General features: G+C 53.3%; 1 protein-coding gene across 1 annotated transcript; it reads right to left on the reverse strand.

The window, feature by feature from the left end:
* Nucleotides 1-813: 813 nt before the first annotated feature.
* Nucleotides 814-13,178, reverse strand: SALL4 (spalt like transcription factor 4). The gene is made up of 4 exons (XM_058036352.1): nucleotides 13,112-13,178; nucleotides 3,277-5,713; nucleotides 2,302-2,611; nucleotides 814-1,233 (listed from the first exon to the last, which is right to left on the reverse strand). Exons 1-4 carry the CDS (start codon nucleotides 13,176-13,178, stop codon nucleotides 814-816), a joined length of 3,234 nt encoding a protein of 1,077 aa, XP_057892335.1.
* Nucleotides 13,179-13,498: the final 320 nt, after the last annotated feature.

Here is a 13,498-nt window from a genome sequence, read left to right on the forward strand (position 1 = left end):
CAAGGCAAGTCTTCCCTTTCAAGAGGAAACAAAAAAAAAAAGTATATACATACCCACCCATGCTTGTTTGGGGCTCTTGGTATTGAAATAAAACATCTAGGAAAAACTGCACATCTTTGGAAGCAGGAATTTTGGCACTATACTTGAAGGACTGTCCTAGTAGTAGTATTAAATAAGCAGCAGTCAACAACACAAAGAATTAATTACTTAGGAGCAGTGACTAAAGAAAATCAGCAACTTGCTTGTCATAGAACTTCTGAGGCAAAAAACCAAAGGAATTAAAAAAACAACTTTGTAGTTTTTATAGCAATTATTAAGAAAAAGTACATTCAGAAACCACACAGAGCCAAAAATCCAAACAGAAAAACTCCAAGAGGGTGGCAGACATTCTAGGATATTTACCCGCATCAATAGTTTCCATTTCTCATCAGTAAATAGAAGCTTTTCCATCAACAGTAGGTTGTTTCCACTCTCTTCAAAACCCCCATTATCACTCTAAACAAAGAGGTAAATATTCTAACCTTTGGAATTTCAAGTTGTAGAAACTTCTGTAAGGCTTGTACACATTAAAGTCACACGTAAGAACTACTTTGCAAGACCCGCATCTTTCCAAATAGAAGGAAATCCTATTCTTTATTAATTACTATTTGCAAAGCAATATCATGATTGTACTCTGGGCAACTCTTACAAAGACAACCATAAAATCATTTGCACGTCAATAGGAAAATAGGAGGCCGAAGTGGAATCTCTTAAAAATATACGTTTGTGTCTATATATATTTGTTCTTTCTGCAGGCGAGCTCCTGTCGAGTCCTTAGCTGACGGCGATTTTGTTCTCCTCCAGGAAGAGAGGGAACTGGTGTTTTGGCACGCTGTCTGCAGCAGCAGCGCCCGCCTTCTCCGCCTCGGCAGCGCCAGCCTGGGCCGGCTCTGCCTTGGCAGCCGGGGCAGAGTTCAGGGGCGAGCCCCCGGGCAGGGGCACGGGCAGGGCGGGCAGGGCCCCGCTCTGGATCACCGAGATCTCGTTGGCCTTCACGGCCAGCCCGTTGCTGAGCACGGCCGCGTACTGGTTCCACACGGCGGGGTCGATGCTCACCGAGGGCGCCACCATCTCCTTGGGGAACATCTCCGACACCTTCTTGGGGTCGCTGCCCAGCAGGGCCATGGGGTTGTCGATGGACAGGCGCCTGCCCCGCCTGGCTGAGTTGTTCCACATGTGGGTTCCTACGTGGACCTTCCGGAGAGGGGGGAAAGCAAAGAGAATCGTTAATTCTGCAGCTCTTCCGTGGCAGACCCAAATTCTGCTGTGCTTGCAGCCAGGTAGCCCAAGGAAGTCAGGCTTGCTCTGTTTGCATTCAGGTAAATATTTGAGCTGGGTGGTTCTTGTCAGAGTTCCCTTCCTGGCATGTGTCAGACACAGTCATTCACTGCCTGACATCACCGTGGCTCTCTGGAGCTGGCTGCTAGAGGGCTTGGAGGACTGTGTTTTACACTTGGAATAAGTGCGTTGGCAAAGACACCCTCTCTGCCCTCAAAACAGAAACCACATTATCTGCTGCAAACAGACCGTACTGAAAAAATTCTGGGTAATGAAAAAAACCACCAAGTAATTTGGCAGAGAGGTTCATTTAAGCTGAAATCTCCCACACCACATTCTGCTGGTGCTTCCAGCAAGGCACTGCTCACACACTGGAGTGTTTTCTCTCCCCATCAGTATTTATGCAAGAGGACTGAAGAGCTTGAAGAGGCTCTCACAGGGAGGGAGAAGCCTCTGTGCAAGTGAGGGAGCTGAATCCCTCACGGGGCAAATGGATTCATCTGGCAGAAGGACAGACTCACAGCACTTCTTCAGCGTGTGCTTAGCCACAATCCCCAAGCACTTTGTGCCATCTCAGGATTATCCCAGTTTATCCCTCCTCATCTCTCAAAATTTCAAGCAGTGCAGTGTAATGCATTTACTCAGCAGGCAGCATTTTGTAGCAGTCTATGAAATGCTTATGTCTTGACACGTCCAAATCCAAATTAAAAAAGAAAGCAATCTGCTTAGTGAGGGCTCAGCCTCCCCTTCCATCCCAAAAGGAAAGTCAAGGACAGCAGCAAAGACACAAGGGTGATCTCAGTAACACTTACACAAAAAACTATGTGGAGAAACTCAAGGAGGAGACAAGGGTCACAAGTAAGTATTCGAGGAACTAAGAGAAATCAGTGCTGCCTCAGAGGCAGGTCAAATATTAAAAACCCTAGTTTCTGATCCCTAGTGTTAGTCTCGCAGACCAAGGAGATGACAACAGACAGGACCCACCTTCAGGTTGCCCTTGGTGGTGAAGGCTCTCCCACAGATGGTGCAGGCAAAGGGCTTCTCCCCGGTGTGGGTGCGCTCGTGGATCTGCAGGGCGCTGGCAGAGGAGAAGTTCTTGCCACAGGTAGTGCAGATGTGCTGTTTGGCAGGACGGCAGAACTTGGGGCGCGGCACCAGCAGAGGGGCGACCCCGGGGGACAGAGCTGGGGGGCCGATGAAGGGGCCGGCGCTGAGGGGGCGATCGCTGGGCAGCTCCATTTTTATCAGGGCCGGTGGGGCTCTGACAAACGCAGCTGGAATACTGCTGCGACCTGGAAGGAAAGCAAAGGCGGTGCTTATATCCCTGCCTAAGCCTGGCTGAGAATCCAGGCCCTGCCTTTGAAGCCTAAAGAGCACATCTGCAGAGGCCACCACACTTCCTAGGATACCCCAAAACCAATCAGTTCATCCCTGGGTTTGTTGGTGAGCTTCAGATAGAAAATCTTTCAGGTCAAATTTAGATCAACCTTAACCTCAATGCTACAATGCTACAGAGCCTGAAAACCCCACAGACTATTTTAGAGTTTCCACATCACACTCTCGGGATAAGCAGTTTTCCCTTAAACACATAAATGTGTATTTTTAAAGAGTTATAAGGAGATGTCAAGTGAGCCCATGAAAGACAGAGAGGGTATAGCCTACATTAATTTTAAGGAGATGGCACCAGTCAAACCTTAGAATTTTGGGCTTGACTTAGTCAGGAAAACTTTACAGAGCCTATGTCCTATCCAAACAGAGGAGCAGGAAGAGGGGAAAGCTGGAAGTTTTGTTTCCTGTTGGTCCTTTTAGGATTGATTTCCAACTGCCCCACCCCAAATCCCTGCCAGCACTCTGCATCACTCACCATACTCTCCATTTGCAAAGTGTAGCCCAGGCTCCTCCTTGATGACCTTCCGCCCGATGTTGCCGTACGTTAAATCCAAAGCTCCAACAACCCCTTCCACTTCCACAGGAGCGTTCTCAGCACCCTCTGCTTTACTCCCCGTGCCCGAATCCTCCTGGCTGGTGAAGGCAGGTGACTTGGACCTGATGCTCTCAGCCTGGCTGTTGGCCGGGGACGGTGCCTGCAGCGAGGCAGCCTCGGAGGCGGCGGGGCTGCGGCCGTTCTGGTAGTCGGCATCGCCCACCACCGAGGACGAGTCGTTGGTCATGCCATCGCTCTCTGCCGAGCCGTTGTCGCTGGACTTCAGACTGCTCTGCCGCTGCAAGCTCAGCGAGGAGCCCACCATCTTCATCTGGTTCTCCAGCGCTGTCACCCCAGAGAAGGAGGCGGCCGCAGCAGGCGACTCTGATTGTGCATCGTACGGAGTGGGAGGTTTGGAGGAGCTCCTGGGGCCATCCTGAGAGTCCATGTCGTCTTCCATGTCTATGCTTTCCACGATCTCCTCTGGGCGCCCGATGTCTCCGTTCTTCTCGGGCAGGGCAGGATCCCCCTCGGTGTCGCAGGGGGGCTCTGGCATGGGGGTGTTGGGGATCTGCCCGCCCATGTGCATGCGGATGTGCTGCTGCAGCACCACGGCGTTTGTAAACTTCTTCTGGCAAATGGGACACGAGTGCTGCATCTTCAAGGGGGTGTTGGCCCTGTGCACACCATAGTGGGTTTTGAGGTTCCCTTTAGTGGAGAAGGCACGGCCACAGATCTTGCACTTGAACGGCCTCTCCCCGGTGTGGGTGCGGTAATGCATCTTCAGCGAGCTCTGGCAGCTCAGCACTCTGTGACAGATCAGGCACTCGTTGGGGTCAGAAGTGGACTTGTCGATATTTTCAACCAGCTGCTGGAGCTTGGATGTCTCTGAGCCTTGCTCGTTTGACCCACCCACGTGGAAGATGCTCACGCTGCAGGCAGCTTGTGGTGAGCTCAAGCTCTGCTCCGTTCCCGACTCGTGGCCGACCGCCCCCGACGAGGAGGAGCCACCCTCGCTTTCGGGAGAGGGCCTGGACTGCAGCTCGCTGGAGAATGTACCAGGCAGAGCCTCCTTGATGCCTGCCAGGCTGGAGATGGCCTGAGGTGTGCCGCTGGCCGCAGAGGTAGGCAGAGTTGTTAGGAGAGGTTTGCTGTCCACAATCAGGTTGGACTCATCCAGTGGCACAGACATCCCGTACGGAATTCCAGTGCTGGTAGGGACATTGTCCAGGTGCTCAGGAACTGGGTAAGGATTCATCTTTATGTGGGGGTACTTGTCTTTGTGACGCTGAAAATGCACTTTGAGGTTTCCTTTGGTGGTGAAGCGGTTCCCACAGATATTACACTTATAGGGCCTTTCCCCGGTGTGGGAGCGGAGGTGGATCTGCAGGGCACTGTCGTTGCCAAAGACCTTCCCACAGAATTTACATTTGTGTTTGAAGAACGGCTCCTCCGTGCTGGGTTTGCTTTCAGACACGCTGATGTTGGGCGGTTTCCCCTTGCCTTTCTTTGAGGAATCCATCACGGACGAGACGGCCGAAAGCGGGTTCTGGAAGATGACCGAGCCGGAGGACTGAGGTAGCAAAGGATTTGGGAACTGAGAGATGGAGCCGGGCAGGCCTCGGCTCCCCTCTGGCTTCAGGGGGAAGGAGGAGGAGAGCCCAGCAGCCAGCGAGCTGGCGGCCGCAATGCCAGTGTTAGAGTGAGGTAGTTTTCCTTGCTTCAAGGATTCCAGGGATAGGCTCTGGCTCCCAGCCTTCTGTCCGATTAGAGCCACGGCAGCCGAGAGCTGCTGGGACATGTGGGCCCCCAGAGCCTTGAGCGGGTCAGCAGCAGCCGCGATGGAGGGGTGCAGGGCGTGGGGAGCCATCATGGCGATCTGGATGCGGATCTGCTCCGTCAGCTGGATCTGCTGGAGCTGCTGCTGCTGCAGGCACACCAGCTGCTCCAGGATCATGGGGATGGCGTTGAACCCGGCCGCCGAGGAGGAGATGGCGTCCGACGTCCGCTGGTTCACGGCCACCTTAGTGCCACGGATGGTCTGCAGGGTCACGTTAGTGTTCGGTACTTTGGGTTTTGGTAGATAGCTCAGGCCGGGGGCCGCAGGCGTCAGGGGGGGCTCTATTTTAAGGTACATTCCTCCCACCGGCTCAGCATCCATTTTTCCTTCTCTCTTTTCCACGGAGGCAGCGCAGCCCTTGGCCTGAATGTCCTTGCGCGCCCTGCCGTCCAAGCGGTCGCTCGGGAAGGGCCCCAGAGGAGCCTCGGGGAAGCTCTCAGGGGGCACTGCTCCCTCGCTGTCGTTCATGATCAGAACAGGCGGGTTTTTAGTGCAATTTTTCTTATGCTCAAGGAATTCAGAGAGAACAAAGAATTCTGCACAGCATTTCTCGCAGATTTTGGTTTCCTCCGTGCGGCACCTTTTGGAACTCATTTCACCATCTCTATCACCTGGGACGTCTTGTGGACTCCCTTAAAATAAAAGAAAGTCACATTATTAATTGCCAGATTTAGACCAAGCATTCACTGTTAAGATCGCTGCCTCCACCCCAATTGCAAATTAAAATACAAGACACTGGGATCAAGTTTGCAGATCAGCCTGAAGTTCTGTTCTTTGTTTTGATGCCAATTCCTTCACAACCGAAAATAAATATTAATCTCAGTTCAGTTTACAAGAAAAAACATATTTTAAAAAAACTCTCACAAGGCTCAATGAAAAAAAAATTCATTCCAAATCCCTTTACACCGGTAAAAACCCCTGGAACAGTTCTGCAAGGCAGCACCTGCAACACAGCTTAAAATGAACACCAGGACAGAGGAGGCATTGAAGCACCGAGCAAAACACCACACATGATTTCTGCTGTTTACACTTCAGGTTCTAATTCTTTGTTAACCATCTCTCAAAAAATTCATAAAAGATCATTAACACAGGAATTTTGAGCAATTCTTACTGTACCGATCTAAATGAGTTTTGCTCTGCTATTGTGAAAGTAATTACAAACCAAGAGGGCTGACAACAGGCAAGCAAGGCCAATATTAGCTCTGAAATCCTCCGAAAGCAAACACACCCCACTAATAATCTCAACATGGACACAGTAGCAAAGAATGATTAAATCCGAAACTTGGCACTCGAGTACGCGCCTCCATTGATACCAATGATTATTAAACAAATAATACAAGTAACAAGTCCTGCTCACAAAACTACACCGAGGCATTTCCGACCTCGCAGGAGGCTGAAGGATCAGCTGCACCCACCACTCACCCACTCTGGGAAGGGGCAGGGAAAGCCAAGAGTCGCCTCCTGCCCTTCCACCAGCAGCACACCACAGCTCAGACTGAGCAGAATTTGTACATGGACAAAAAAAAAAAAAAGAAAAAAAAATCGGGGAAATATCTGAACTGCAAGAGGTTAACAGAAACGATAACCAAAACAGGATGTTTTTGCTCAGCCTTGCCATCCCTCAAACAACAAACTCCCAGCCTGCTGCAGGTGGGGCAGAGCTCAGGGGCAGGAGGGAAAACTCCCAGCGAGGGGGAGCAGAAAGGGCTGGGGCAGGATCCCAGCGCCCAGGGCTCCCCATGGAGCTGCTCCCATTCGGGGGTGCCCTGGGGGCAGTGGGTTCAGGGAAGGGTGTCACCACAAACCCCTCAGCTCCAGCCCCCAGGGCTCCCCATGGAGCTGCTCCCATTCGGGGGTGCCCCGGGGGCAGTGGGTTCAGGGAAGGGTGTCAGCACAGAGCCCCCAGCTCCAGCCCCCATGGAGCTGCTCCCATTTGGGGGTGCCAATGGTGCAGGGGTTCAGGGAAGGGTGTCACCACAGACCCCCCCATGGTCTCCCCATGGAGCTGCTCCCATTTGGGGGTGCCAATGGTGCAGGGGGTTCAGGGAAGGTGCCCCCCTGTCCAGCCCTGCCCAGACCCCCCAGCTGCCCCCAGGGTGGGACCAGGGGAAGCTCAGGAGCTTCTCGTGGCTTTGGTCTGTGCAAGGTGAGGCCAAACCACACCTGGGTGTGTCCCGAACGTGGAGGGGACATGTGCAGGTGCCAACGCGAGCACATCACCCTGCCTGAGGGAGGATATGGCAACCCTTGCCACTTCTGACCTCAGCAAGGGCGCTGCGTGCGCTCAACAAAGCAAACTTCAACCGCTTAATGCTGTGTGGCACCAAGTGCATGTGAAAGTTTATTTGTAAAAATAAACATCTGATCAATAACACAAATTCGCAAGTATCAGAGGCCTGTTCTGCTGTGATGTGCAGAGCAATAAATCCAAACCGGCACAAGTCCTTGAACGGGGAGGAAGGGAGTTCTCAGCACAGCTACGACCAAAAAAGTTTGGATGCCTCCCATTTAAACAGGGAAAATAAAACACTTACCCTTCAGCCCAAACAACTCCTGTAAGTGACAGAAATAGGGATGGCAGCACACATTTCCCACCCCAGATATCATTACAGGGATGTCTCCAAAGCTGATTTAACTCTAAAAACACAGAGAAACCCAGACTGCAGACAAGTCAACTACTGCACAATTCAGAACTTGGTCAACAGAGTCAACCAGCATCAAGAACAGATTATTTTAAACTCGTTTTGCAGGACTCTGAGCAGATATACTTGGAAAGAAGGCACCTGGATTAAAAAAAAGAGAAAACCTCTAGAACTACTCTACGCTGACTTGGGAGGTTTTTGACTACTTTCCTGTTTCACAGAATACTAAAATAGGATTTCATAGAATACTAAAACATAAAAATCTCTTCCAAATCCTTTAATTGTTTGGGGCTTTCCCAGTCCCGTCCCCCAGGCAGAACAACACTGTTTCCACGTCACGAAATAATAAAAAATAACCTTAGCTTTTACTTCTTCCAGTGGCACAGAAATGTCTGCACCAAACACTGCTGCCCACCCCCAAGGAGATATTCCAGGATAATGTCTAGACAAGTCCTCCAACTTTAACTGCTTCAAAGCATCCGATCATTTATCTCCTTTCCCATGATAATACTTCTTATTTTTCTACTTCTGCACTGATAAGATCACACTCAATTCAATGCCCCTTTCCCAATCTCCAGCACAGCCCACGCTCTTCAGCTCTTCATTTTTGTAATTCTGAGGAGCTCTGATGACTTTCCTGGCTCTGAGCAGCAGTGGCCATCTCAGAGAAAGACTCCAGTGCACTGAGGGTGCCTGTGCAGGGCAGCAGAGCCTGGCAGCCCTGCCTGCCACATTCTCCTTTCTCCGACAGTGAAGCATTAGCTGGACTCTGCATAAATTCAATTCAGAGCTTGAAACGACTTGCTGCATGACAAATAGGGGAGTTATGCATTATTTTACCTTAAAGAAAGAGTTTTAGATAAATTCACAACTAGGACACTGGGTTATTTTACAGTAGCTGGAATAACAAAAGGAACAATTGATGGTTTCTGTAAAAAACCCAACAGCTTCTGCGAAAATCATCCTGATTTGTACCTAGCTTCTCTTCCCTGCCACAAGTGCTGCCATCAGAGCCCCTCAACTGCCCCGAGCCCAGCAGTGACCCCAGAAATAAAATAACAGCCTGAACTCGGGGTTTTTCATGCCAGGAGGACAGCTCTGCCCACCAAATGAAGTAACAGCCTGAACTCGGGGTTTTTCATGCCAGGAGGGCAGCTCTGCCCACCGACCATGAGGATTTACCCAGCACTGCCCTGCCACGACATTTCCCCTGCACTTCACTTAACCCTCTCCAAAGGCTTCCCAGGGACAGGACTTCTACTGTGGTTTTTTTATCTCCCCACCCCCGAATTTCAGGAATGTTATCTCTCAGCATCTAGTTATCCAATAAGTTAGAAGAATGCAGTAAACCCAGCAGGGGGGTTAGATTGAATCACTGGCAAATGGATGGATAAAATCCACTATTGTGTAGGACAAGGCGGTCATCGACAAGGAAGGCTGATAAAATCCACACCGCTCAAATGATTTTTTTTTTTTAAGGAAAAGAGTAAAAGGAGTTAAGTAAAGCTGGTTTGATGTGATTTCAAGAAGGGTGCTGCTGGCCTACCACTCATCTAAGCCAATAGTGACTTTTTTTTCTCAACTTTATTTCACTTGAATTGGGATGAAACAGAACTCAAGCCTTCCCATCCACTTTTTTTTTTTTTTTTATTCAGGAGTTCTGATACCTTTGGTGAGCTTCTTTTCCCCATAGCCTACATCTGACCAATTTTACTTTAAGGTTAACAAAGACCATGCACCTCCCCGGTTTAAATTAACTCCGGGAGGATTGATTACCACCCTTCACTCCTGGACACGAACCCTCTGCCATCAGCTCGCTGCTGCTCTCAGGGTCCCTGATGCTTTTCTCCTTCTCCAAAGGAGAGGGCTTCCAAAAGCTCCAAACTGCCCCAAATCGCCCTTCTCCCACTACCAAACACCATTTAGGGCATTTTAACTCTGACAAAATCACTTTTTTCAGTAAGTAAAACGCACAACTGGCAACTTACAGAGATATTCCAAAGGCCTCAATGCTTTCCACGCTGAATTCACCAGCTGCGTTTTTCTACACAAGAACGAGGCAGAAACGCGTTTCCCCACAATCACCATTTCACATCCTTACAGCCTCTCTCTCAACGCTTCAATGACTTTATTATCTACTTACTAATTCCCCCTTTGGCCTATCCACAACTTCAAGCGAGATATTCAGCCGAAGACAGAACAAACCACAGCGAACGAGCGAGCAAATCAAGCGCTGGAACCCGAGGGGAAAGCGGAGTCGCTGCCCTGCGAGGGCTCACCCTGCTCGGGCCGGGCCGGGCCGGGCTCGTTGCCCCCGGTGCTCGGTGCTCGCTGCCCGGGCCGGTCGGGCTGGGCTCGTTGCCCCCGGTGCTGGCTGCCCCCGGTGCTCGCTGCCCAGGCCGGTCGGTGGAGGGTCGGGCCGGGCCGGGCTCGTTGCCCCCGGTGCTCGGTGCTCGCTGCTGGGGCCGGGCTGGGCTCGTTGCCCCCGGTGCTCGGTGCTCGCTGCCCGGGCCGGTCGGTGGAGGGCACTCACGGCCCGCGTTCGGACCCCTCCGGGCCAGCACCAGCACCCCGGGCGGGGCCGGGCCCCCCGAGCCCACCTGAGCCCCGCACCGCGCTCTGTGCCCACGGGGGGGGCTCCAGCCGGCTCCGAGCCCCCCGCCCTGCCCTGCCCGGCCCTACCTGGAGCACACTTCACACCCGCGCGGTGTTTAAGAGCGAGCTAAACGGCACAAACCCCGCTGCCAAGGTCAATTGCATGAGAGTCCTAATTGTGAGCCTGACATCAACTTACCACCCACAGCAAGCAGGAGGAGGCAAAGGTTAGAGCAGCAGCTCTGTCAAAACGTCACATGCCGCCGAGCGCGGCGAAAGGGCTCCATCACCCCGCTACCAATATAATGTTTCACTCGCGTAAAGGGAAAAGCAAGCCGGGCGTCGGCCCCCGCGGCCCCCGGCACCCTCTGCCCCTCGCCAGGGCTGCGGCACCCCGGGCACGGCGGGGATGCTCCCGCACCGGGGCTCCCGGCCCCGACAGCAGCTTCGGGCAAGCGAAACAAACCCAGGATAAACCAGCGCGAAACTTGGGCTTTGCTCGTTCAACCTCTCCTCTGGTCCAACAGCCCTCTCCAGTTCTACAGAGCTCGGCGCACGAACCGGAGATATAACTGAAGCAAAGCTACGCTAATTTTACCCTGAGGGGAAAAAAAAAAAAAAAAGTTGCAGTTTGATACTGTATTTTTAAGAATGAATCCGATTTTTAATGGCAGCAATCCGGCACAATAGGCATTTTCAAGCCCTTTGTGGAAATGCTAATTTTCAGTATGTAGCATTATTCCCCTGTGACCACCTGCTGATTTTTTGACCTGTTAATGGATCCCCAGGTTCGCGGGACACTTTAACCCGCTGCATTGTTCACAGAGGTGGGTCCCAAATCGCTTTGCGAAAAAAGGGAATACTTGCAAAAAAGGAGATAAGGGCTTGATTTTATTATTACGAGTATGTGTATATCCTCGCTAATGCCCCAGACAAATCCCTGCGGAATTTCGACTTTGTTATGCAACTTCATCACTTATTATTTACGGGCACACCTGGAGCGGGGAATATCAGGACTATTCGGGAGATTGGCGGGCGGTCCGAGCCGCCGGAGCCGCGGCCCCGGGTTGCATTTCGGAGAGCGGAGATGCCGCAGGACGGGACCTGCCCCGACCCCCCAAACCCACAGCACCCCTCGAGCAGCGGGAGAATCCCCCCGCAGCCACAGCTCCCCCAGCCTGGGCGGCCGCCGAGCGCTCCGGAGGGATTTCATCCAGGGTTTGGTTGTTAAAATTGAGAACGGGAGGGGGGGAAAAAGCCCGAACAACAATAACAAAAAAGCAGCTGGCCATTGCCCCGGAGAGCGCGGTGTGGAGCGATCCTCCCTCCCTCCCTCCCTCCCGCACGCCTCCCCCGCCCCAGCGCCGCATCAGGAGTGATTAACCCTTTTGTTTCAGCGCGGGGCCGGAGGTGCCTTTCCAGCAGCGGGCAGAGATTTACATGTGGAAACATCACCTCCATCCCCCAACCTAACCATATGCACAAAGGAAAACAGTCATGCATTAAACATGGGATTTATTGCCTTCTGGCCAGCATGCTGTTTCTTAAGTCACCATTAACCGGACCCAACAATTGCACATTTCGACTCAAAGAAGAGAAGGGGGAGGAGGGAAAAAAAAATTAAAGAGCCCGAACCTCCTGCGGGCTGGGAATAAGCAGCTCCCGTAACGTACATGGGTTTTGATCAGTTCTAAGCACGGAAACAAAACCACTCCCAAAAGCAAGCAAAGATCCCAAAGAAAGTTCTCGGGGGACACAGGGGAACATTTGGGCACAACAACCGCAACAACTCCAAGCAAACTCTGCCCGGCCGGGCCGGGCCGTGCCCCGCTGCCGCCTCACTGCGCCCGGGAGCGGGACGGGCACGGCGGGAGCGGGGCAGAGCCGGGAGCCGCCTGCCCCGCATGCCCGGCTCGGGAGATGCCGCTCCGGCAGCCCCGCTCCCGCGGGGCCGGCACCGAGTGCCCCCTGCCCTCCTGCCCTGCCCACCCCACCGGCAGCCCCGGCCGGTTCCGGCCAGGATTTGTGCGTTCCCCGCAGCGCGGCCCGGGAACGCGGGATCCCCCAACGCGGGAGAGCGATCGCGGTACCGGGACCCCCTCGCCGCCCTAATACAAAGCGTTCGCGCACACCCCGCATTAGCTCACCGGAGTTATTTTAGGAAGTCGGAAATCAAAGATGGCTGGAGGTCAAGCTACAAAAGGTCCAGGGCGATTGTGATCTCCAACAAAAATAGTCCGAGCGTGAAGGCTTTTTACCCAGTTTTTGGTTTTTTTTTTTTTTTTTTTTTTTAAAGCCACACAAAAATTCTCATCTAACTCCCAACAAAGTGCTGAGCACGCCGAGGAAACCCAGCCCGAGTCATTTCCCAGCCCTGCGAAGTTCTCTGTAATTTCTCCCCCTGCTCCCCCACCCCTTTACCCCCATCCCCCCAATTCCCTCCGCCTCGGGGAGCCTTTGGGGCTCCCGTCCCACGCGGCCGCGGCCCCACGAGGACCCGGCGGAGGCTCCGCGGGCGCGGGGGGAGCGTGCGGAGCATCGCGGGGCAATGCTGCGCTCCGCGGCCGCCCCGAGCCGAGCCCCCCGAAAATACCGCGGAGCCCGCGCCTCGCTCAGCCCCCCAGAAAAACCCGGGGCGAGCCCTGGGCCGGCCGGCGGCGGAGCCCGCGGGGGGAAAGGCGCGGGGGGCGAAGCACGAGGGTGGAAAAGCGCCCCGGGAAGCGCCGCTCGCTCCCGCCGCGCACCAGCCGAGCCCGGAGCCGCGGCCGCCCCGCGCCCCTCTGCGCTCACCACTTGCAGCATCTGGGGGCTGCTCCTCGGAGTTGATGTGCTGGGGCTTCGCCTGCTTCCGTCGCGACATGGTGCACCAGCATCGGGAGCGTGCAATAGTAGCAATTATTTTCCTCTTCACAACAAATTCCTAGAGTTGGGAAATTTGGGCGGAATGCGCATGTCAGAGTAATTATTATTATCAATAATGCATTGCGATTTATCATGGGTCCCTGACGGCTGATTGGCCTGAGTCCAAGGGCTCACAGATTATTCAAATCAGCCCCATTGATCCGCGCAGCGGGGCACGCTGGGCCATGTAGTCCCCGCGCCCGGCCCGCCCCGGCGGGCGACAAAGGCGAGAGCCCCCGGGGCCGGGGCAGCCCGGGCCGCCCCCGCTGAACAAACAGC

The sequence above is a fragment of the Melospiza georgiana genome, chromosome 17, assembly GCF_028018845.1.
Source record: "Melospiza georgiana isolate bMelGeo1 chromosome 17, bMelGeo1.pri, whole genome shotgun sequence".
In the NCBI taxonomy this organism is placed as follows: Eukaryota; Metazoa; Chordata; class Aves; order Passeriformes; family Passerellidae; genus Melospiza; species Melospiza georgiana.